A 25,654-nucleotide genomic window follows, 5' to 3' on the forward strand; every position below is an offset into this window, starting at 1 on the left:
AAGTGACATCGCTTCTTTACTCCAAAATACAGGAGTAGCCTCCCTTTCGAGCTTCCAATAACTGGCAGTAAAAATTAAGATTCATATCTGCTACTCTGAAGTCTCTATCAATATTTAAAATAATGAGCAAGAAGTGCACACTGAACTTCTTGTGTTTGCATGATTGTAAGAGTGCAACACGCTTAAGAATAGAGAAAGCAAAAGTCAGCAAAATCATCTGTATTAAAGACAAACTTTTGCTACTTAAGCTCCAAAACTTTGACTGCCAAAATCAGTAAATGAAGGACTTGAAACACAATATAAACATCTGTGTTGGACAGTAAGACATGAAACATGTTCAAATATGTGCTACTGCTATTTTAAGCTATAAGATATCTGACTTCTACATCGCTGCTCTAAAAAGGGAAAGCTATCCCTGGAGTTTGGTACAGGTTGTTCAGTAATTTGTACAGTCAATACACCCTCTTAACAGTTTTTCAATATTCTCTTCCAGCAGACAGAATGTGTTGCCATATTGATTGAAACAGAAGATATACTCTTCAGAGGTTAAAAATTAGTATAGAATTGGCCCATTTCATATGTATTCTAAAACTCTTGTTGCATAGTTCTAACAAAAATCATCCTAACGTGGTTATCAACATGTCAACTCCATGGACCAAAGTATTTTCCTCAAAATATTTTCAAACAGGGCAAAAAACACCTTGACGTTAGCACAATGAAACAAAAAAATTTGAGAAACAGAGTATATGCTTGCTAAACAAGAATTATGTTTATTTAGCTAGTGAATCACCTAGAGGAGTAAATTTTCACTTTCATGATAGCAATCTGTCAGGCTTGCAAACACCCAGAAATAGGAATTAAAGATTATTTTAAATGTCGTTATAAAGGTCATAAAAAGTCTGATTTAGACTGAGGTACATTTACTCAAAACTGAGATTCATTGAGTGGTAGCAAACAAACAGTTCCTCAGACAAATGCACTTTTTTCAGTATACATGTTACAGAAAAAAAAATAAAGAAATGTGCATTAACTGGTGGTGTCCACCAAGCTGCATATTAATATTCTCTTACACCAAACAGTTTGAAACAAGGGAAATGTCATTCTATTATAATTTCATGTTACAATTCATTTGGCTAAACTGCAGCTTAAAGTTGCTTTGCCATATTAAAAGATTACTACAATAATTTTCACATGAACATTTAGACTTGAGTTTTACTCCAGGACTAAATATGGCATGATTTGCTTTTAATCTGTTGAATAGCTAAAAACTGACAATTAAAAAAACTACAACAAAGAAAAAATTAAGTTGAAGCAATGTGAATCTCACATCATTGAACCACTTCTAATGGTTAAATGTTAGTATTTAACAAATTCAAAGAGTTAATGAATCCTTGCATTCGTTCGGTCTCCTGTGCCTTAGCTAGGATGCATAAATACAAAAGACAGCAGATACTGGTAAAAGCTTCAGGACAGAAAGTGCTTGACGAAGGTACAGTTCTCAAGTGTGTTTGGTGAGAGAGTATAAGGGCAGATGCACTGATGAGAACCATTACAAGAAGAGTCAATTTCGTGTTAAAGTGTTCAAAGATGTCACCTTAAGCAGAAAAAAGCTTTAATAACGTCTTCTTAGACATATTAGGCATTTCCAGAGTCTACATCATTAGTGTTGTATTCTAGCAGGACATCTCCATATAGTTATTGTTTGTTTCTATTTCTCTCCTGAAAAAAACAAAAACAAAAAAGGACAATCATGTTAATACACACAGATCAATATTATCTCCTTTTCTTTCATTACAGCATTTTCATTGCTTTCAATTTAGCTAAATCAGGCAACATGCTTCCAAGGAAAAAGCTTCAATTATTTCCAGGAATACAAAATTATACAATTTAAGTCAACTTCTTAAAGAAAAACACAGAAGTATACGTCAAACTAAAAGGTAAACATGTTCCAAAAAGCTGCTCTCAAAAAAATGGAGTCAATGTCAATTTTAATTCACTTACAGTATCTCTGTCAAAGACCCATATAATAAAAAGTCCTTAAGATCAAAAGGTAAAGTAACTAGTTGGCCCATCACCTCATTCTCCATACAAATACTCAAATGGCAAGAAAATTTTTTTTTTTTTTTTTTAAGAAGGCCACACATACCTTTTTTAGAAATGGACCATATTAACTAGACAGACCTCACAGCATTATGAGATGCCACATTTGGCATTTAGGGCTAAAATACTAATGGCACCGTAACTATCAGGGACTAGCAAACCTGTATTCTGTAGTACAGGTTTAACAATAAATGACACTTTGAGTGCTTTAACATCATCCTCAATTTTCTTTACTTAGTTCAACATAAACATACACTTCGGCATTACGACTACCTCCAGGAAAAAAAATAAAAACGGATCAACAAACCATATATTGTTACCTTCATAATACATCTTCTAGCCTGTAAAAAGACACCAGTCAGTGTAAAAAACTAAGACCTTATCTTTCAATAGCATTTTCCCTAACACCTTTCTTTATATGTACAACTGAGCACATTAAGGAAATATACAAATACCTGCATGGAAGAGAGTAAGGTTCCCATTGCCATTAAAAGAGAATAAAAAGTATAAAATACCTCTCCATATATTTATTATTATTGCATATTATAAATGGAACAATAACATAGCACAGAAAACAAAATAACCCAGGAGGCATTTGAACGGCAATTTCAAAACCACTGAAACTCTATTATGCTAGAAACTATTTAAGAAAATTGCAAATGAGCATACAACCCCACACAGATTCTTCCAAAAAGACAGTCTATTGATAGAAGAAGGTATGTAACACCTATACACTGCTTATTACTGGTGATCTTAGTGCTTTCCAAGGCAGATCTCCAAGTTGCTTCAAGATGAAAACCAAAACAATAAAACCCAGTTTTGATCACAATGAGCAGCTCATGGTCCCAGCAGCTGTGTGTCTATGACTGGACATTAGCTAGAGCAGAATTTCAGTATATTTAAAGTGAAAGCAATACTTGTACTATCAGCTAGAAAATTATTTTTCCTAGTTCAAAAGTACATAACTAGTATTTTCATAGTAAGATACTTCTTTTTAAGATTGATAGTATCAGTCATTAATACAAGCTGCTAACAATGCACTCTTGGCTGAAAACAGATGACTGGCCTCATGCCTCACTATGCATGTAAGGCATGCAAAAATAGCCTGCTCAGGCACATCTCAGATTATTCCTCTAATATTAGCAGACTTCAATAGCAAGAACTACACAGTGTTAAAAACACTCCTGTGGTCATAAGTAGGAGCCTATGAAATGGCAATGTTCAAATTCATAGCAATTTTAAATACAAGCTGTATACAACTAAAATCATCAGTTCCTGTTCATTTGCAAGTATTACATACACAAGCACTGACTCAGGCTGTCTAGAAAGACACTCTGCATTTCAAACTGCTGTACTATAAACTGACCAACACTATGCTTTGTGAAGATCCCAACTCCAAATGTATTTAAGTTCATAAAAATTCAAAGTAGAAAAGGAATGATATCCTGACTATCTTCTTCCACTTGATGAAACAAAGGAGGTGCTGCAAATTTTACATCCACTTTGAATTCTACAGAGGAAAAAAGGCTTCAAAACATCAGTACATCTTTCTTGTAGTCTCAAAGTTACGTAATACCACATTTATATTTAAATACTTTAAGCAGACATATAAGCATGACATTTTTCAGTGCAAGTGAACTGTACATTCTTCAAATACTGGTAGCAGTGATATTTGGCACTCTGTACTGCAAAACAGGGAGAAAGAAGACTTGATTCACTCAAAACACAGGCAGTGCTATTCCACTCAAAACCAAACTCCTCCCCAACTCCAAGTCAGATCACACTCCTGGACCACTGTCTTTCCTGGGGGTTTTGGGTGTTTTGGTTTTTGAGTTTGCTGGCTGGTTTTTTTGGTTTTTGGTTTTTTTTTTTTTTTTTTTTTTTTTTGTGGTTATAGACAAACTATCAGAAGAATTTACCTCTAGAAGGTTTCCAGCACCAGAGTAAAGGTTTCCAGCATAACCACTTCTTTTTTACCCAATTAATTTAATTTCTTATATTCATATAAGCAAAACTTTTGTCACATCTCTTGCAATGCTCTTGGATGAAAACTTTCTCCTGTATATTTAAGTTCCCTGCCAAAGGTCAACTCACAATGGTCAGATTAGCCAGCTCTAGGGGGAGTTTATGAACAGGAAAGAAAATTAAGTACCATTCAAATCAGGACGATACGGGAACATATTGTTCGGTTAAAGGTACTGGCAGCTGCAGACCATATGCCAAGTACATTTCACACATGCAAGTAACTTTCTGCACAAATCAAGTAAAGGTGAATCTAAAAACTGCTTCAGCCTTAGAAATGTGCATCAATCTAGTACAAACAAAACTATGAAATTAGTTTTGAACTGCAAAGCTGAGTTACTTCCAAATTTTAGTTGTCTGAATTCAGAGCATTAATTGAATGATCCCATGCTGAGAAGTAGCTGCAACATAATTTATCCTCCAATATAATGAAATCTCTGTGCTAACAAAATTTCAAAATTCAAAGCAACAAAAACATTTCCTGATGTGATTTGAAAGAAGCTACTGAGAACGCACACAACCCTGACTTTGGGATTTCTTTGCCACAAAGAAGGTGAATGAAAAAGCCTTGTTTTAAGTAGTCTATATGTAAATGCAAATGTAGCCTAACAAGAACAAGAAGCTACTACAGTCTTTGGCTGTATTTTTTCCCTAAGGTCAGGAAAGGCAGATCTGAAAGAATGACTCTGGCTGATTTTTACAGTAATTGCAAATGCAAGCATTTCAAGGTGTCCATCTGGAAGCTATCCAGGGTTGCAAACTTACACAGGCCAATTGCAGAGTTCCCACACACCCTCCAGCACTATCAGCTGTAACTGGAGGGGAAAAAAAAAAGTAAAATTTTGCCAAACCTCTGCCTCTTACAGCAATGTTTAAAGTGTTCATGCCTGGAGCTGTCTACTCTGCCCCTCTCCCAAGAGGGAGCATTCTAACAAGAGCTTCAGAAGCTGCTTTACTGCAAACTGTGATTTAATCTTGAACTTAGAAGCCCTGCTCATCTGCAATGTAAGCTAACATGCCAGACTGCATTCTGTGAAGTGAGGCACGGGCACTCATCTGCTCTGCCAACTGTGCTGCGTGGGCAGAAACACCTGGCAGAGGCAGAGCAGGCAGCTGTAGAGGTGGTGAAAAGAAGCCACAGCAAAGCTCACGAAATCTCATTTACTAATGGCATCAGCCATAATCTGCAATTTATTTCGCTCCAGTGTACCATTAAAGCTAGGACAGCATAAGCATTGGCCTTAGTGCTTGAGAACCACAATGAAAAACAGATTACTAGAAAAGTGAAAAATTCCAGAAATTGTTTCCTCCGTTCATATGACTGGCTGTTAACGTAAATTAGATTACTGAAACTTTAAAGTTGTATAAAATATCGTTGTATAAAGTTGTATAAAATATTTTTAACTTCTCACTCTTGAACTCCCAATTAAGAGGGCACATCTCAACACAGAAACTACCTCAGAAACAGATAAATATATTTAAATAGATTTCTCTGAGAAGCACTTCTGGGAAGAAGGGAGAGAAGAAAGAGATGAGAAGGGTCTCTAGAAGTCTTAAATAAACCTACAAATTTTTCCTGTGCAGATGCCATTCCCTCCCTAAACACTTATTTTCTTCTATTCCTTGACCCAACATGAAAACCACAAGGCACAAATTAAAAATCAAAGTTAACACACAAGTCAAATAAGGTTTTACAACTTCAGAGTAGCTCCTTCTCCCAGTAAGCTTTGAGAATTAATACTCATCTGAGACCCTGTTGCTGCAGATCAGTTGAACTACAGATAGTATATAAAGGTTCTCAAGCATATAAATATTAAGAAACTCTGCAAAAGCCAGAAGACCTAGACTTCTAATTTATTTATTCTTCCTACTAGTTTTGATGGCATTTTACTTAGTCACTGAAACATACCTGTAAACATGTTTTCCTATTACAGGAAAAAAAAGTGAAAAAATTACTGTAAAATGGTGAATAAATTTCAATTTTATCAAACTCATGCACTGTTAGTAGAACATGAACAGACCATACTATTTTATTATGGTAATGATAAAGGCAGTAAGAAGTTAATCCCCATCTGAAATTCCACACGGTACAACCATGCAAAAGGCAGAGGTGGAGAAAGAAACACAACTACTTGAAGACACTATATGATAACACACAACAAGGTAAGGCTCTGCAGAAACCAAGCTTTGAAGTCCATGAGCCAGAAATGCCCTTCCAGTCTTGTCTTCCCAGGCAGGTACTTTCAGTGACATATCAGCCAATTCCAACTACAAGTAGCAAATATTTTGCTTCAGCGCTATTCATTATTATACACTGAAATATCAGACTTTAATTATCTACAAGACAGCCATTGCAGCAAGATGATTAAAAGAAAAAAACAAGACTCCAGATCCTCACTATTATTTGTTAACAATGCTCAGAGTATAACATTGGCTTTTGAAGACTGACAAGTGACAGCTTCTTACCAAATCTATAGAAATTGCTTTTAGTGATGACCTCTGTCCCAGCAAGAGAAGCAGAAAGATGACTCTGACACCTGGGTTAGCTGTTCTCAGATGCCCGTGGGCTACAAGAACACATTATTTAATTGCTCTGCTAAGGAATTTATGGTAGCCTTGGAAGGGAAATAATATTCACTGCAGGGCTTACAAAAGGCACTGAGGAAGAAGTTCTCATGCAGTTTTTCTTTAAACCTCATCACTCATACTCTTTGAATAGGTGTAACTCAAATTCAAATCTACCATGAGGAAAAATGAACTTACTTTATCTTGGTTTCCTATTTATATGAAAATGCAGTGAACGTGGAAATTTACATTTACTTTTTACAACTGACTATAATCTGTATGGTACAGAACAAAACAACAATCATTCATCAATATTAACTACACTACCAAACCTCTGAAAAATTCACAAAGAACTGGGCTCAAAAAACCTATCATCTGCTAAGTTTTGTAATGTTTCATTTCATCTAGATGAATATGAAGTTTTAAGCAAATTAGTTTTGATATAAAACAAAAAAATCCTAGTTCAATCGAATCTACAGGAACAGCTTCAATAGACATGCAACACCTGTATGTTTTAAAGTCCCATTTTTTTCCAGCAAACCACTTCCAGGAATCACCACTGAGTTTCTGCTAGCTAGCCCATCTGCATTATGAATCAATGAAGCAAGGCTGTGAAGAGTCAGATGGGTTTGGACTTCCTTGCAACATGCAGACATATTTCTTCCCTGCAAACTGCAGGAAAAGCATCACTGTTCTAGACAATTTGTTGTTAATAGAGAGAGCACTGAAATCTGAGGAGATGTAGCAGGAAGCAGAAGGCTGCCTCAAGAATTTTTACAGCTATCTGTGTATACTTAAGATTCTGCTTCTGCTCTGGAACAAGAGATAGAATTTCTCCTTTGCTTTAAAAATCACAACTTAAAAGACATAGCATTTAGAAAAGGTACATCTATCACAGGTCCAGCTCAATTCAAGTTTGAAGTCTTGTCTTAGGTAGCTGCCTTGATATTTAAGAACATAAAGTATTAGATTACAAAAAAGTGAATGGTGTCTTAGGCTTTGAAGTAAACCATTTGGTTGATATTCCTAGCTTTTCCAATAGGGGTCCCTATTTTACAGGAGAAACTGGTCTTTCCACTCCCAGAGTAAGAGAAGTTGAATCCACCCTGTAAAAAGGACCTTGTAGGCTTGAATTTCAGGTAGAGATTTCCAACAAACAAACAAACACACACATGACGATCTGTACAAGTGTTGCTATGAACTAAGACTGTCTGTGAGTTTAATTACTTTGCACCTCTTTTATTCAACAGTCCAATATTGCACTTTCCCTCTTGCATCATCATTAGAGAAACAGGCAACATCACTGCTCAAACTCTTATATCTCTCACTTCTCACTCTTACTTCTCTCACTCTGTAATAGACCACAGTATAACATCTATCCCCATCCTCTAATGAATTCTAAACTATACCTTGGAACAGAAACAACTGACTCTACCAAACGCACAGAAAACAGGCACATTTGAAATCCCTGTGTCTGTAACATAAGAACATGAAGGTAATTTTAAGTTTTTCCAAAAGACTAAAGATGCAAAAGCAAATGAAGACGCAGCAAATAAACATACCATCATGGAAAAGAAATTCTGGAGCAGTACGCTCAAAATTATTCTAGCTCCAAATAGTCTTCTCCCATGACCAGGGGTACATATTCATCTCACAACTATCAAGGGAGGAAAAAAAAGTGCTTCCTGTTTCTACTTTCTCACTTCCAATTATGAAGATTATACTCTTGATAAATATGAAGTTCAAGGAAATTGAAAAATAAAGTCCCTTGAAACTTCATCAAAAGCATACAGGAAATGAATGTGTTTCTCAGAAGATATTACTTACATAACCCTCTTTTAAATAGTTTCCATGTTTATTACATAAACCTCTTTCTGATGTAAATACACAAACTTTTAGAAGTTTAGTACAAATATCATCAACTGCATTAAAAAATTTTGTCAAGCACCTGTTTTCCTTATCTGAAAATCTGTCAATGGATCTATATCTGACTTTGACATTATAATATAGTAACTGATGGTTTGGGGTTAAGAGGAGAAAGAATCAGCTACAGTGCACTCTTAATGGATGATTTCTCCCTTCAAGATATTTTTAAGAAATATCAAGTCAATCACAATGTCAGCAATGTCCTAGAAAGAAAAGGAGTTACACTACATAATAGTGCAGCCTGATAAAGACCAAATTATCAGAGAAACAAAAGTTACATTGGTATCAGAATGGAGGGGAAAAAAATTACTCCTTTTGAGAGTCAAGAAGTTCTAGCAATGTCAGCATTCCTATTACAAGATATGTAATAAAATAGAAGCTAAAATTTTAAATGCTTATTCATCTGCCATTTAAAGGCTTCCTGAAAAGTAAAAAAAATGCCATATGCGAATTAGATAAACACAAATATATACTAAATTCTTCTATCTTACTTCATGAGTAAAAATCAATTACTGTTCTGGACTATCGCACCAAGAAAACCATCTAAAGCATTCCACAATTACCTGAAACCATGACCTTTTTCCCACTGTATGCTACAAAGGTAGAATTCTCCATCAAAAAGCACCAAAAGAAGTCCTAGGACAACTGGTAATAAGCCACCATCTGAAGGCAAGGAAGTCGTAATCTGCCAACAACTGCATTTTTAAATGCAGAGCTACATTTTATTTTCACCCATATACTTACTGAAGATCAGATACAAAGCTACTACTACAGATGTTTTTCTTTATTTTCAATACCTTTTGTTTTCTAAAGTGTAATTATGTCATCCTAAAAGGCCTATTTTCAGATTTCTGTTTCATTCATTTAGTTATTACAGCTTTCTGCAGAAAGACAATCAAACATCTTTTTAAAAAATATGCATACAAGTTGCACATTTACACCACAAAGCAGCAGTTAACTAAGGACAAATGGAATTCCAGACCACTTCAATCTATGTCTGACAGAACTCATGAAAAGCATCGCTCATTTCTCTGATCCTTTGGTAAAAGATCACACCACTTGTATGTTTAAAACAGGAGTCTGGAACCTGAGCTGTAAGAGAAAGGGAATGATTACTGCACAAGCCCAGCTGTAGATACCTTACCCACACCAGGGTTACATCAAACAGGGGTAGACACTACAGTTCTAATATTTATGCTTAAAGAGACTATTCTTTGTCATCTTCAAGTTACCTTTATCACATGGCAAAGTTATTCAAGTTTCATGTTTATCAGAGACTATTCCTTGTACTTTCAGAAGTATACTGCCATATTTTAATAAAACATACTGCTAGGCCATATTGGAAATGAATTATTGATCCCCCTGAGTTGTTAAGATTAAACTTTTACAACCAATTATTTTAAGATAAATTAGCTGTTATGGTGAACAGTTATGAAGTAAATTAAATCCCTAAATCATTTGCTGTTTACGATATTTAGATTGCTGGCTGTATGAAAGTTTGTAACCACCTATGCAATAACAAAATATTAACTGAATTTCAAGGAACACGGAAGGGACTACTGCTGCCTGATGCATTTAATATTTTATTAACAGCTATAAGCATATTTTTCATGACCAAAATACTGGAAAAAAGTGATTGCCACAGGCACCAAAGAAAATAAACAGGAACTTAATTTACACAGTTCTACAGGCAGTAGAAAGTGCACATATTTAAATATAGCTCCATGAAAATTTAGCTGGCACTAGGTAATAAAGAGTTATTCAATTAATCATAAACCAAAGCTTACAATACTAATTGGTGCATTTACAGACATGAATCATAAGAGTTAACAATGGTATGTTTACAATTTAAAGACAGGTTGCTTGTACACTGTGTGATAAAAGAAAAAACACAGATTTAAAATCAACATTCAATTGTAAGAGAATGCTAAAGATAAACTCTCAGTAGATGTCATTAGTTTAATGTGAACTTCCTATATTTTAAGTCTATATTAATTTGCTCAAGACACACCTCAAATCCATCTACAAAGAGAAAACCTCACAACTAACCTACACAGTTCTACAGCAATTTTTGATAAATGGTTATAAAACCAATTTATACAATGCCATAAAAGAGCCAATGTCCACTATCAGAAGTATCTTGACAAGTATGTTTTCTCTCAGTGTTGGGAAAGGTAACTATTTACAAAGAAACAAAGAGGTCAGTACTTGAGTGAGTCATATAGATACTGCAGGTTTCTCTGAAGGTATTATTCAAATAGCAATGTTACTTTATTACTCAAATACCCATCATCACAGTTATGTAGTTCAAGACCTACTAAATGCTGAACCCAGTACTTTGAATTTTAAGTTTAGCACACATAGAAACACTTCCACTAATCTACATTCTTCATCTTCATTACATTTTGTGGCTTTTACCTACTACTGAGGGAACAAAACCATAAATAAAATCATCTTCCTGAGCTGCTAGGGCATGTCTGAATTATGACTTGTTTGTGAAGTTGTTTTTTTTTCAAAAAAGGAGGTATTTTTGAAGCAAACCAGTTATTTGTGAAATATCTCAAGATTTTGAAAATTTAGAAAATACTGAAGCGTGAAGGCTAGAGATACATTATAATCTTAGTCCACCTGAAACATTACAAAGTAACATCAAAGCACAGAATCAGAATGTCTGGAAAGAGCCCATGAGGATCACCGAAGTGCAACTCCTGGTTCTGTGTCCAAGAACAGAACCTGCGAGTACTGAAGAACAATACCTGAGAGTACTGAAGAACAATACCTGAAAGTATTGATCAAACACTTCTTGAACTCTGTCAGGCTTGGAGCTGTGACCACTTTTCCCTGGGGAGCCTGTTCCAATGTTCAACCACCCTCTTTTCTTCTATCTGATCTACATCTTCCCTGAGACAGCTTCAGGCCATTCCCTCAAAACCTGTCACTGGTCAAAGAGTGACGAAATCAGTGCCCGCCTCTCCACTTTCCCTCATGAAACCACAATAAGGTCTCCCCCTCAGTCTCCTCCAGGCTGAACAAACAAAGTGTCCACAGGTTCTCACATAGCTTCCCCTCCAGACCCTTCACCATCTTTGTGGCCCTTCTGGATGCTCTCTAACAGCTTTATGTCTTTCTTATATTGTGGCACTGAAAACTGCACACAGGACTCGAGGTGAAGCTTCACTAGCACAGGGTAGAATGGGACAATCACCTCTCTTGCCTGGCTGGTGGTTCTGCACTTGATGAAGTGGTACCAAAGCCTGAAAAAGTCAAAGTCATTCCCTTACATTTAATATTAGTTAAGAAAGCAGTCCATCACCCCATCATCGAGATACCATGAAAGTTAATGATACTCATTTAGGGCACAATCCATTTTCTTTTTAGGAAAAAAATCCAAAAGACATTGCATACCCAACTGGGGTATTCGTCTAGCCTCCCAACAAAAGAAAACTTTCAACATAACAATTTATTGCAGAGTTGTTCAACAGAACTACAAAATTGGTTTGGGGTATGCCTGACACTGTTCTACAGGAGATGCAACACATATGTTGAAGGATTAGGAATGTACAACAGGGGTGAAACCACCACAGTACTAGAAGTCTAAGAGAAGTAAACATTTCACCTGCTTCACAGCTTCTTTATGTGTTGGCTTCAAGTGAACAAATTCTTCACTTCATGTATCTCAAGGCCCTTAGCATAAATCCTAAACTTTTGGAGGTTTTTATTCAGCAAGGTGGTGTGACATGATGAACAGAGATCATTAGCAACAAACCATACTGATGGCAACTCTTATTTTTGAATCCCTGCATATCATCTAACTGGTAAAAACAGCTCCTGAAATGTTTTTAACCATGAGACAAATCATACATTTACAATTACTGGCAAGTCTGGAAAGCAAGTAAATATAGGAAAAGTAAATATTGTAGCCCATGGTGAGCATAAGTGTTATGATTAGGGAGGGTACACAAGACGAAGTAAACAAGTACTATAAAACTGCTTGAATTAAATGCTTTTCCCTTTTCTGGTTTCCTGAAACTCCTCCAAAACTAAACATTTCTCTACAGAGTTATCACATTTTCTCTTCCTTGCAGAAATGAACTACAAATTACTTTTTTTAGGAAATGGACTATCAGAAAGGTCAAAAAATTATTTTGACACTATTCATCACTGTATCACTTCTGTTTTTCACAGTTCCACAAAAGAGAAACTGAATCAAGGAGAAAACCTGCTTTTCACACTAATCATGTGGTTAACATTTAATTAAAGCAGAATTTGAATTGAAATGCTATTTTAAATAAAGTACGCTTCTTTTCTAATTTCTGGTCCTTTCTGTGACATCCAGAAACTGTAAATATCTAAGCAAGAAGAATTATGTTATGCATAATGGACCCCATTCAGTTTTCATTTGCATTGAAGAAGTAGAACGTGTCAGATGTCTGCTTATTCAGGCCTACCTTCGTATTGTGATTACACAGATGGCTGTACTAATAAACAAGTCACAGGAACTTAAATTTTTTCATTAAGAGCCAGTTATATCAAGTAGACACTTTAAGTAAGAAATACCACTTTCTGATTTAACACTTGCAGACAGAAATTCCAGATGAATGAAAAACAATGCTTCTGAAAACAGAAAAAAAAAAAAAGAGACCTACTGTAGCAACATTGATTTCTTACCCTACGCATGGCTTCCTCCTCCTCTTGACGCTTCTCATAATGTGCAAAGTCATCAAAGATTGAGGTGGTATGCTTGAAAGTAGCAATTATTTTAAGCACTTGCTTGGCTTTTTCTAGGGGTACCTCTTGAGTGTCCCTCGAATTGGTAACTGGTTTGTTGTCATTGTTTTCCAAGCGAATATGTCGCAGTTGGTTATTGGGAACGTCTTTGACAAAGATCCATTTGACATCAAACTTCCCCTTCCACTTATCCTGAGACCAGACACCAGCATATGCATTGTAGTCCACAACAGACTTCATCTCAGCCACTCCGCAAAAGTGTCCACTGCCATTCACACTGAAGAGTAAATAGAGCGGGCCTTTTCCATTCAGGGACCGGTAAGCAGCATCCAAGCGCTTATTCCCATGCTCAGTGCTACACCAGATAGAGTACTTAATGGAGCGATGAATATCGTCCTCTGAATAACTTTTGATTATAAACACACGTCCATTCTTCAGATTCCAATCGAAGTCTTTGGGATTGTAGTTGTTTATGGCCTTTAGTTTCTCCAGCACTGGGTGCACTTCCACACCAGAAGGTGAGGAGCTGACGGATACAACACCTAAACCAAAGTTCTCACTACCAGCTCCATTGTTCTGGCTGAAGCCCACACCCCTATTACGAGGAGCTACCCAGCGGTTTTGCAGCTGCTGCTGCTGCAACTGGTGAGGCTGGGCCTGCTGCTGAGGTCCTTGTTGCTGTTGTGGTTGCTGTGGCTGAGGCTGCTGTTGAGGCAGTTGGCTTTGCACCAGTGGTGGTGGTTGAATTAATGGCTGAGGCTGCTGGATAATAGTCTGAGGAGGCAGTACTGGTTGAGCTGGGGGAGCTTTTACCACTGACCCTTTGTCATCCCAAGTTCCAATATTCATGTTGTGTTTTATAGGTGGCGGCGGTACAGCAGGGCCCCCAATGCCCACATTACCTTTAGGCTTGAGTTTCGGCTGAGGTTTAGCAGGTTTCCTTGCAATTGCAGCCCATGAGGTTGGTTTAGGTGCTGAACTGCTAACTGGGGGCACGCTGTTAGCTGCAATGCTTGTCATACCTGTACTGCTCAGAGCTGAACCTACAGTTTTTGTTACAGCAGCCGTCATATCTCCACCAATTTTCAGTCCAGTCATGCCTTGCTCAATGCTGCTAATCCCAGGCACCTTGCTCAGAGTATCACTGCCAAATCCAGCCTGTCCATCAGCTATGGCTCTCCCAAGAGAACTAGGTGGATAGCCATAGCTGCTGCTGTAAGCAGAGCTTTGTGTTGATTGTCCCTGAGATCCACTTGTCCCCCACGTAGAGAAGTCTGCATTCCCAGGAAAAAAATTAAATCCATGCTGCCCAAGAAATGGAGGGGTATTTCCTAATGCCCCAGGTTGACTAAATACACCATCAGGTATGTAATGGTGTTCACCATTGCTCATCTGTCCATAAGTTGTCAAATATGGCATTGGAGGGTCACCTGCAGTTGACCATGCTGCTTCACCTAAAGAGTATGGAAATCCAATGGATGGAGCATAATAGCTAGGCATATATGGGTCTGACATTGGTGGATAGCTGTTACTCTGCAAGAAAATAAAATTTTAAAAAATCAGCAATATTGACAATTATGCTCAAGGGAAAAAAACCTGCAATACAATCCAAAACATTTTAAGGGTTATATGAACGTATTTGTAAATTCCAGCATTCCTCACAACATAAATGATGAGTGAGGTATCTGTCAGATAAGGCCATTTCTTCAAGAGACCTTCTCAAAACGTTAAAGGGCCCCCTTTTGCTCTGGAACATTATCCTCATTTTTCAGCTACTATGCTAGGTTTAAAATGCCTCCATGCCAACAGTATAAAGAAAATAACAAGCTACTCTAAAACAAGTCATAACTGTACCTTTATAACTAAAGAAAAATAGCTGCAACTATGATTTAAAGTTGTGGTATTCTTGGATTTTGTCATATTTCTCATTTCTAATTGGAGACTCCAACAGAACGTTAGAGTTAAACGGATGCAAGGATGCTTTTTGTTTTAGGAGTAGCCACAAAAAAGAGGTAACATATCCATGCTATGGAGAATGGGCATTAAATCAGTACTACTCCAGACAGACTCCTGGGAAATCACACAACTTATTTCTTGAGACATTTGAAGGACTACCCCCATATGATTTCTGCTGTTTTTTGTAGAAAAAAATGCACATATCATCCTCTAGCTGATGCTTCCTTAATGCTGTATTGTTGGGAAAAAAACAAGTGAAGGCAAGCAGAAATTCTTAGTCTTTTAATAACTTGCACTCTCTCTCTCTCAAGATCACTCCAGTTTACAAACTTAACATAACTCATATTAACTCTCAACTACAGAGGCAACTTCCAGACTTCACAGCTCTGGAAGTCAAGCCATTAGCTTCTTGGCAGAAGAGCTGTACCAAGCTGTAGTGATACTAAGCTTCCATCTATTATGCCATCAGCTGTGAGCTACTTCTACCACCTTTAAAGGAAACCATATCCAAGAAGTTAATATATTCTCAGAGCCAATAAAACTGTTGTTCTGGACTGCATCCAAAATGATGATTTTGTTTTAAATGCAAGGGTTTGGGGTTTGTTTTTTAGCTCAAGTTTCATGTAACTGTAGCTTCTTTCTGAAGCTAGAGCAGAAGCTCAAGAGCAAGAGATGTGAAAGCATGCTTTTTAACTGAAGCTTTTCCAGAATTTTTAAGAATACTTCATCAACTTAAGATATCATATAAGACAAAATATGACATAAAATTATATTTCTATGTATATTCAGGCAAGTCAGCCAAAAATTAAGTCTGGAAGTCAGCAAAACGTCAGTTAACTTCAAGGTACTAATCAATGTTCACTTACCTGATTTGTCTGACTACTTAGATATGGCTCAAAATCATCATCATTTACTGCATCCTTTTGATGAATCGAACCGTTTTGTACTGAAACTAAAAATAAATCTGTATTAGAATAGTTTCTTGAAAAATCTATGCTGCACTTTCACTCTAGGTAACACTTCTAAATCACCTGTACATTGAAATACATATTATTGTTAAGTACCATTCCAATTTAAACAAAATAGCTCATTCTACCGATCATGAGGATCAGATCTCAAGAGAGGTCTGCAAAGATGGCAGCTAGAACAGTCTACTCCTGACTATTCTTTCCTGAGAGCCACAGACATGTGGATGAAGAACTGCAGGCACACCTTATTTGCACAGGCAGTAAATCCAGCCTTTCCGGAAGTACCAGACCAAGTGCAAATGTGCAGACCAACCCGATCTATAGACATATTCAATAGGTTCAGGGAAAGTTGCAACATACAGCTTTCTCCTGTCAGGGGGAAAGGCAGTTACCCACCAAGACAACCATGAAGGACACCACTATTCAGCTATTTAATCCTGTATTTCCTACATAACTGTACTGCATTAGTGACATCTCTGAAGCTCTGAGGTGACAAAGCAAGGCAGAAATAAAAGCTTAAGTCCCAAAGGGTGATTACAAGCCTTTCCCAACACATATGCCACTATACGCTGGAATCTCTTCCCACCTGCTCTTCTTGGTCTCCTATTACCTTTCATTTCATCTAAGGCATTACACCTACCTGGGATTCTTCAGCTGCCCAAATTACTTGAAGAGTCTCTCTACCATCCCTCAGGCTACTATTCAAACAAAGCCACACTGCACAAATTTCTGCTAAGTTCCACTGTTTCCCATGGTGCAAAGCAGAACAGGGACTTAAACCAGCACTTTCAATTACACAACCTGAAGATGAAGATCTGTTCTCAAAAATAAATTTACTGGTTATCCAAATGCAACTTATTTTTTGTCAAATATGTTCAGTGGGGGGAAAAAAGAAAGTCTCAGGATGATCAGTAAGATGCACTGAAAAACCACAACTGCAGAAGTTACAAAACAGCAGATTTTCTGAAACTTAAACTGAGTTAGGAGCCAATTTTATGGTTTTCCTCTTTTAGCAAAAGCTTCTGAAAAGTATATACAGCCATGTAATTAAATATTCAGCTTTTCTGAAATTAGCATTCAAGAGTCAGGGTTTTTTTCTTGCTTCATTGCGGGAGGGGGGTTGACACCCAAAATTCACATTGTAAGCCAAGTGGTGCTTGAGTTTTTTTTTTACATTGACTTCAAAATCCCTAAAACAAAACTGCCTTCAGTGAATGAAACTAGCTGAAAGAAATGACAAAGTAATAGATATAATCACAAGGAATAATCAAAATCCTGGAAATTTTTATTAACTTCAGAGAGCAGTAAAAAAAAAAAAAAAGGTAAAAAATGCATAATTTAACACAGAAGGTTTTTTCAAAGCAATTATCTGGGAAGAAAGCAATCTGTGTTTCGAATATCTTCTTTAAGTTTTAAAAGAACACCAGACACTTCAGTTATTACAAACTGGCACACTGCATTTCCGTACTAGCAACAGTCAAATATGACCAGCAATGCTGAGCACAATGCAGTTTGCAAGTGGATAGAACAATATTCCTAATTAAACACCACATTTAAATTAAACATTAGATGTTGGGAGTTCTTTTACCCCATAAATAGAGTTTCAGTTCAGGTCATGTATCATCCTGAATTTACACACAATGGTAACATATTAATGAGCTGGAATTCCTCTTTATATTTGGCTCAGTTACACATAGGATGAAGCCTCAAAACATTATGTCTATGTCACGTCCACTGCTCAGACTTAACTAAATAGAAAAGACAGCACAACTCTCAAACACAATTCTATTATAATGAAAAACATGGGCAGCAGAATACAAGTTTCTTAAAAGTATGCAACAACAAGTAAAGGAAATAACAGATGTACATCAAGACTAGTATCCCATCAAAATTAATCTCCTCATACTGACAGCTAATCTTCATAAAACGTGCATCTGCTGAGGTTATTGTTCCACAGGTATCTAAAGGTCACTGAAGACCAGATTATTTTTGGTCTGACATTACAACTAACAAAAAATATTCTTGTAAATGTATTTTCTTTCTTATTCATTCTGTACCAAGATATTAAGTCAGTGACACAAAATATTTCTACAGTGATGTTTTTGCTGGTGAAAGATATACATTTCCCAGTGAAATAGCATCACTAGAAGCATGTTTCTTTAGCTTTTCATTCTAACTTTACATAATGTGTTAATAGTGAAGAATGTAGCCTGCACAGACATTTAACAAGAGCAAATGAATGCCTCATTCCCAAAATCTCATGTTAAGTGTTCCAACTGAACAGGGCAGTGATGAAGAATACTAATTGAAACTAATCTACAGATACTAAAAATATCTGTATCAATATGATGCTAAAAATACCGTATGTTTCTGCAAACACTGTGAAAACATACAGTGTAATTAGATATTGGGAAGAAGCAACTCATCAAATAGAGCAATTTAAAGCTAATATTCTTTTAACTGCTACTATCCTTGGAATAACCACTCACAAAAAATGATAGCCAAAGGTGCAAGAATAACTTTTTCATTAGAAGTCATCACACCTTAATGTATGAAATATTTCATTCTTGTTTTAAATCCAATAATTACATTTAAGCCTCCAACAAAACAAAAAATTGTTACACACACAAGTGTAAAAACAAGTCAGCACCTTCCTATGACAGATTTGATACACTGGCATAATAAACAAAAGGGGGGAAAAACATAAAGGAGTTGCAGGAATGCCTTTTTTCTTCACGCCCCCATAAGTCATAATTTGATGGATGTCAGTTCTGATGTTTTATGTCAACTGTACAGTAGTTGACAACTAGAATAACTGAAGTTTCATGACAGGATGATTTACTCATTCAAGTCTCCAAAATACCAACACAAATATCTGACACAACAGATAAACAGTACTGTTCTACATACTAGAACTTCAGTCCCACAAATTGTGGCCAAAGGAAACAGCACAGTATACCAGTTTACAATCAGTTAGTTTAAAGCATCCAAGACATTTTACTAGACAATAAAAATCAGCTACCTACCAATATCATTTGCAGGTCTAATATTTTTCATTTCAATATGAAATATATATACACCCCTTTTACTGCTCACTCATTCTCTCATATGTGCTACCAGATGTGGACAGCTTCTGCCATCCTCCTTAACATTACTACTCTTATGCACAGAACCAGCTTCAGATTGGTCTGTTAACTCAGTATCACATCTCCCCTCAAACTCCTCTAAGCTGAAACCTATCACGACAACTGAAAGACTACTGGCTGCTAACATGTGGTGAGTATGGACTGACAACACTGACTGAATTCAACCACTTGAAAAAGCCTCTAGCCAAAAGCCAACAGCTTGTGCTACAGTGAAAATGTTAGCACAATCTCCTACACCTTTAATCTAATGCTACGTCATAACTTAGTTTCACTAAGCAGATATTACACCAAATAAATTAACAGAACAGAGATTAATTGTTCTGTTTCACTACAGTTCTCACTTAGGTCATAGTCTCACCAAGAGAATACATCATGAGTATTAGTTATTTAAAAAGATGCACTCCACAAAAAAATCCAAGATCAGAAATGCAAAAATCTCTTCCTTACATAGCAAGCAGGGATGTGTTTTGATTCAAACATTCCACAGCAGTGACAAATTATAGAACACAAAAATATGCTAACATAAATAAGCCAAAGTAAAGCTGACTAGTGCATTTTCACACACTACAACATACCACCCAAATAGAAATGCTTAATACTTCCAGTCCAATTCACATATATACAGTTCAAAAGCTACTTGTGTGAGTCTCTAACAGATGCACCTAATTAACCTCGCTAAAACTGAGAAATGATAATTCAAAGATTGTGAAGCCACAAACTACTTGCTATAACAAGTCTGACTTTTCTTCCCATTTAAGGGCAACATGGAAGGTTATAACCACAAACTATTTCAAAAACATGAAGTAGTTAAGGAGGTAAACATGTTCATTTTTCTCTGAAGGCAGAGAAATTAAAAAGAACAGGCCTCAATGAGATCTGGGAACCACATGCCACCTCACAAGCAATACATGTAACAAGAAGCAGATAATCTGCACAGAGACAGAATGACAGAATAAGTATGCTGTGGATAACATTAAATGACAGCTCAAAGAGAACAATTAAATTAGTTCAGATAATGAACTAAGAGGGGCAAAGAGTGCCCAAGCTCAAAAAAAAGTTTCTTATCTGCATAAGTATAATAAGCATATTAACAGAGGTAGCTACATGCATGCTATTCTACTGCGGAGCAGCTAAGAATTAAATAGGCACAAAGTGGACTGTTTAGGTGCAAAGAAATTCCAAATAGAATATTAGTGAGAAAACAAATTCCAGACAAAATATGCAAGATAAAATCTGAAATGCTTTTTACAACTGACTTGCCAAGAATTTTAGAGAAAAGAATATTAAGTAGTTAGTAGTTCCTTCCTTCTTTGGGAAAGAAATCCCACTGAGTATGGTATTTAAAAACTAAGACCATGACAGAAACATGAAAAAAGCAGAAAAGCAGAAGGCCTACAAACACAGACAAATGATCAGTTACTGGTGCTAAAATGAAGCAAGACTACAAAAATTCTGAGAATAAGGAAGGTGATGTTTTCTGCTCACAGATATGAGTAACTAGTCACATGGTTGCTGTCTAACAAACTAAGGAAGCTGCTCAGAAGATTCTTCCTGATGATTCTACTGACTACATAGAAAGGCCCAAGGTGTACTGTTAAGAAGAGATTATACAGGCATATCACAAAGGCGGCTAAAAAGAAATAACTATTTAACTGTCTGACTTCTGACATTAATCTTTTGCAAAACAACACATTGTAAACCGATGTACTGCCATGCCACAGTAAAAGTGCTGGGAAGTAATATTTTGGCACACAATTTACTGTCATCCTGCTCTGAAATAAAAGACTTCCTATAGCTACAACCTCTTGCTACGACTGTCAGACATTATCCTTCATAAAAGCAATATTACAGATTTTTACAGAAATACAAGGTCAACTTACCTTTATTTCCCTGTCCTTTAGGTCTCTGTATATAGAAAAGTGGGGGGGGAGGGGGGAAGCAAAACAAGGTCAGTTAGAATCCTCTAATATCAATTTCACTGTAATTCTATTTATTTGCCACTTCTGCCCTTTTCAACTTAAAGATCACTTTAAAATATTACTAATCCATGCTACTATAAAAATGTTGTGACATTACTTAAAATAGCATTATAAAATACTACAAAATCAAAACCTGATAGAATTTAACTAAATATTGAAATCATCCAGGACTTAACAGCATGTGAAGATTAAATGGTGCTGAAAAGCTGAACAAGTGAATTTTAATTGCCCCAGAGCCTGAAAAAATATTAACAATAAACAAAAATAACACAGAATTTAAAAAAAAAAGTTTAGTACCTTAAGATTACTGCCAATACCCAAATTTCATTATGATATGTCATCTTTTAAATTGACTGACAGGTACTGATCAGAGAATAGCATACAAATGCCTTGCTTTTTCGATATACAAAGGAATATAGTCTTGTATCATATGCTGAACTTCAAGTTGTGCATTCCTCACCTAGGCAATTATACAGTCTGTACAAAGCCTTCACACAAGGAAATAATTCCTTAAGTAGGATTTTTATTTTTAGGATTAGTCATTACAAAACACTGTTAATCTGTCATGCACCAAGAATCAATGTAACGTTACAAGTTACAGTACCCTTAATTCCTCTACAGCAAGATAAACTAACTTCGAAAAACAAATGCTAGTCCATGAAAATCTAATGCACCTTCTCATATTACTTTCAACTAAGCAGGAGTGGGTCTCCAGGCTCCATCATTCTCTTAACAATTTTTAGTCCTGAAGAACTCAGTATTCGAGGTTTGAAAGTTTAGGAGGTAACCACCTCCAAGTTACTTTCATGAGCATTTGTCTCAGTTACCATAAAACTGTTCGACACTGCTTCATCTAGAGGTGCACTGGTTAGACACTGCCCTCTCCCAGTACGGGAAAAATCTCTGTAACCTGAAAAACCCCAACCACCTCATCTTTTGGGATGAATCTAATCCAGACACAAAGGCATGCAAAGGCCAACAAGAGACACAGAACTAGAAAAAGTTGGGAAGAAGCAGCCTTCATGAAAGACAGAACAATGAAAAGCTAAGAGATCACTGAGCTAGAAATAAATGCTTAAAGGAAACTGGAGAGCATGCACAGAGACAAAAGAAACGGAACATTAAAGGCACAGAGAGAAAATAAAAGGAGGGAAGAGACTGCAGGGCTAAAACTTTTGGGGAGTGGCAGAAACCCACAGACGAAGCAGAGATCGAGACAGAACAGCTTCCAGCCAGAAAGAGAGATCAGCAGAGGCCTAGCAAAGGTAAAAAAATAACAAATTCTAAGCTCCGTGAAGGACCAAGTTCAAAAAAGTGCTGCACAGCACAAAGAGAAAAACTGAGAACCACTGGAAGAAGCGAAGGTCGAGGGAAAAGGAGAAGTCAGAGGCCCGAAGGGAGAAAGGTGGGCGAGGAGAGCGAAAGGCAGGAAGAGAAAGGATGCGGTAACGGGGAGCCTGGGGGAGTTTGGGGTGCGCAAGGAGAGGAGCCGAGGCTATGCGCCGCGGGGAGCCCGGCTCTACGGCGCTCCCGGAGCGAAGAACCGGGAGCCCGGGGGCCTGGCGGGGCAGGGCCGGCTCCCGAGTAGGTCACACACAAAGGGGGCCGCGGGCGGGGGCCGGGCCGGCAGCGCTCGGGGCTGAGCGGCGGCGGGCGCTGCGGGCGGGCAGGGAGGCGGAGCGGCTCCGGCGCGGATCAGCGGTTATAAATAGGGGCGGCCGGGCCGGGAAAGAGGCCCGCCATCCCGGCCGCGATGGACAGCCGCTCCCCATGGCGGCGGAGAGGAAAGGACGGAGAGAAGGAAGGAGGGAAGGAGGAGGCCGCGAACCGCGCCGCCCCGGCGGCGAGGGAAGGTGCAGGTGGCCGCCCTGCCGCCGCCCTCCCCCGCCGCGGGTAACGACGGGGCTGGGAAGAGGGGAGAGCGGGCGGCCGCCCCCCCCCGCCCCGCGGGCGGTACCTGGTCGACGCTGGTGGCTGACATTCTTCACGGGGAGCCGCGATCCCCTCGCTCCGCTCCGCCTGGGCCTCGAGTGATTCCGCACGCCGGGGCCGCTCGCTCGCCTCCGCCGCCTCCTCCTCCCCACCGCCGCCGCCGCCTGATTGTCGTCGCCGCCGCCGCCGCCGCCTGGGCTCACTGCCGCCGCCGATCGGGTTCCCGCTGGAAGGAGCCGGCCGGACGCAGCGCCGCTTCCCCCCCCTTGCTCTGGGCTCCGCTTCCCCACAATGGCGGACGAGGCTCCGGCTCCCACTTCCGCTCCGCGCCGCCCTGACCTTCCGCTCCCCCCGCCGCCGGCGTCGCCGCTGACCTTTCCCTTCCCGTCCCCGCCTCCTCCATGTCACGTGGGGCTCCAAGCCGCGTCGCGCGCGCGCGCCCTCCCGCCGCCCAGCGGCTCCCGGGGCGCGGGGGGGCGGGGCCTGCGGCGGGGGGCGTGAGTGCGCGTGCGCGCGGCGGGAAGCGGCGGGCGGAAGGAGCCGGGGCTGTTCCCGCCCCCGCCGCCCTGGGAGCGCGCGTGCGGCTCAGGAATGCCCGGCAAGGGGGCGGTGGAAAATGTGGAGGATTCTGTCCCCCCAACCGCGGACCTGCTGGGGCAGGGCGGTGTGGCGAGGGCGGCGGGCATCCGGCCGCGGGACCGTGAGGCGACCCAGCCTGGCTGCCCAGAGTGGCTGGTGCTGCCTGCGGAGGGCTCGGGCGGCCTTCTCGCGGCCGCTCCTGTTGCCCATCCTCTTCTGGATCACAGGATCACAGAATGGGTCAGGTTGGAAGGGACCCTTGTGTGGCATCTGGTCCAACCTCCCTGCTCAAGCAGGGTCATCCCAGAGCACATGGCACAGATTGTATCCAGGCAGTTCTGGAATGTCTTTGGGGTGGGGGCAGTCTGTTCCAGTGCATGGACACCTACACAATAAAGAAGTTCTTCCTCATATTCAAGTGGAACTTCTGTGTATTGGTTCCTGTCTGTTGCCTCTTGTCCTGTTGCTTGGCATCACCGTGAAGAGCCTGGATCCATCTTCTTGACAGCCTCCCTTGAGATACTTGTACACACTGATGAGCTCCCCCTCAGCCTTTCCTCATGAAAGTGGTGTTCCAGACCCTTGAACCAGCTCTGTAGCTCTCCACTGGACGGGCTCCAGGAGCGCCATGCCTCTAGCGCTGTGGAGCGCAGAAGTGGACCCAGTACTCCAGGTGCTGCTGCCACTTCCACAGCAGGTTGTAAGCAGGGTCCAGGGCGCTGCCTGGGGTCAGAGCCTGCAGCTCAGAGCCTGGGCTGTCTGCACACTCCAGGCAGGTGAGCTCACAGCTGACAACGCCTGCTCATAACACTTACCCTGCAAGCTCTTGCCCCTCTGCTCTGCTCCTGCCCAGGTACCTGTGCTGTAGTACAGGTTTGGTGGCAGAACACACGATGCTTCATCAAATGCAGGTTTTTCTACCTAGCTGCTTTCAACTCCATCATTAATGAATTACACCGTCCTTAAGTGATGGGAGTTTAGCAATTGTGTAGGGGCTTTCCACAGCAGCTGTCAGTAAAATCCAAGACCAACAATGCCCCAGGGGAGAATCAAGTATTTATAAGCTTGAATCAGAAAAGTCAGCATTGTAGTTAATATGCTGCTTAGAGTCTGAAGGCAAGAATGCCTGAAATCAAATACAATTGTGTAAACAACTGTCAGGGCAATGGGAAGGTGCATACCTCATGACCCTGAGTACAAGTCCCTTTTAAAACTTGGTTACATGTGTTTTTTTCTTCTCAAATTAAAGTGTATTTTTCTGTTTTGGCTTTTCTTCTAACAATTGCACAAAGTGATCTTGGGGGAAGAGTCAGTTTATAGTGGCAAATAATTTCTTAAAATTGTTGAAAAGTGAACATTATACTGGAAGTTACCCAGAGTTTGTGTGTGTAAGACTTGCAGAATGCTCATTTATTCTGTTGCGGCTCAGTCTGTGATTTTGACCACTACCCATGAAGGAACACCCTACAGTACAGAGGGAAGCAACAAGGATGATGTAGGTCTGGATGTGGAAAATAGGTTCTAAAAGAAAATATTGAAAGAAATGGTCTTGGTTGGGTTAGAAGGAGAAGAATGAGGCTGGGATATCATAGGAAGAAAATAATCAAATATTTTTATGCATTTCAAACATCAAGGACAAGGACAAAATATCATGGATTTAAATTGGAGCTGGCAAGGTTAAAGTTGATTTTTTTATGACACCTGGATGAACTAGTTGACCTTTAGTAGATCTGCAGATTTAACTGGATAAGAG

The 25,654-nt window shown here is 39.1% G+C and overlaps 1 protein-coding gene across 2 annotated transcripts; it reads right to left on the minus strand.

Moving 5' to 3' along the window:
• Positions 1–747: 747 nt before the first annotated feature.
• Positions 748–23,789, minus strand: YTHDF3 (YTH N6-methyladenosine RNA binding protein F3). Of its 2 annotated transcripts, none has more exons than XM_068187910.1 (5): positions 23,348–23,789; positions 21,292–21,316; positions 16,164–16,249; positions 13,282–14,874; positions 748–1,719 (listed from the first exon to the last, which is right to left on the minus strand). In XM_068187910.1, the coding sequence occupies exons 1-5, from the start codon at positions 23,369–23,371 to the stop codon at positions 1,696–1,698; spliced, it is 1,752 nt and encodes a 583-aa protein (XP_068044011.1). In that variant the 5' UTR covers positions 23,372–23,789; the 3' UTR covers positions 748–1,695. The 2 variants fall into 2 exon arrangements, with proteins under 2 accessions (XP_068044011.1, XP_068044020.1); XM_068187919.1 differs by lacking the exon at positions 23,348–23,789 and adding an exon at positions 22,065–22,924.
• Positions 23,790–25,654: the final 1,865 nt, after the last annotated feature.

Source organism: Anomalospiza imberbis, chromosome 1 (genome assembly GCF_031753505.1).
Source record: "Anomalospiza imberbis isolate Cuckoo-Finch-1a 21T00152 chromosome 1, ASM3175350v1, whole genome shotgun sequence".
In the NCBI taxonomy this organism is placed as follows: Eukaryota; Metazoa; Chordata; class Aves; order Passeriformes; family Viduidae; genus Anomalospiza; species Anomalospiza imberbis.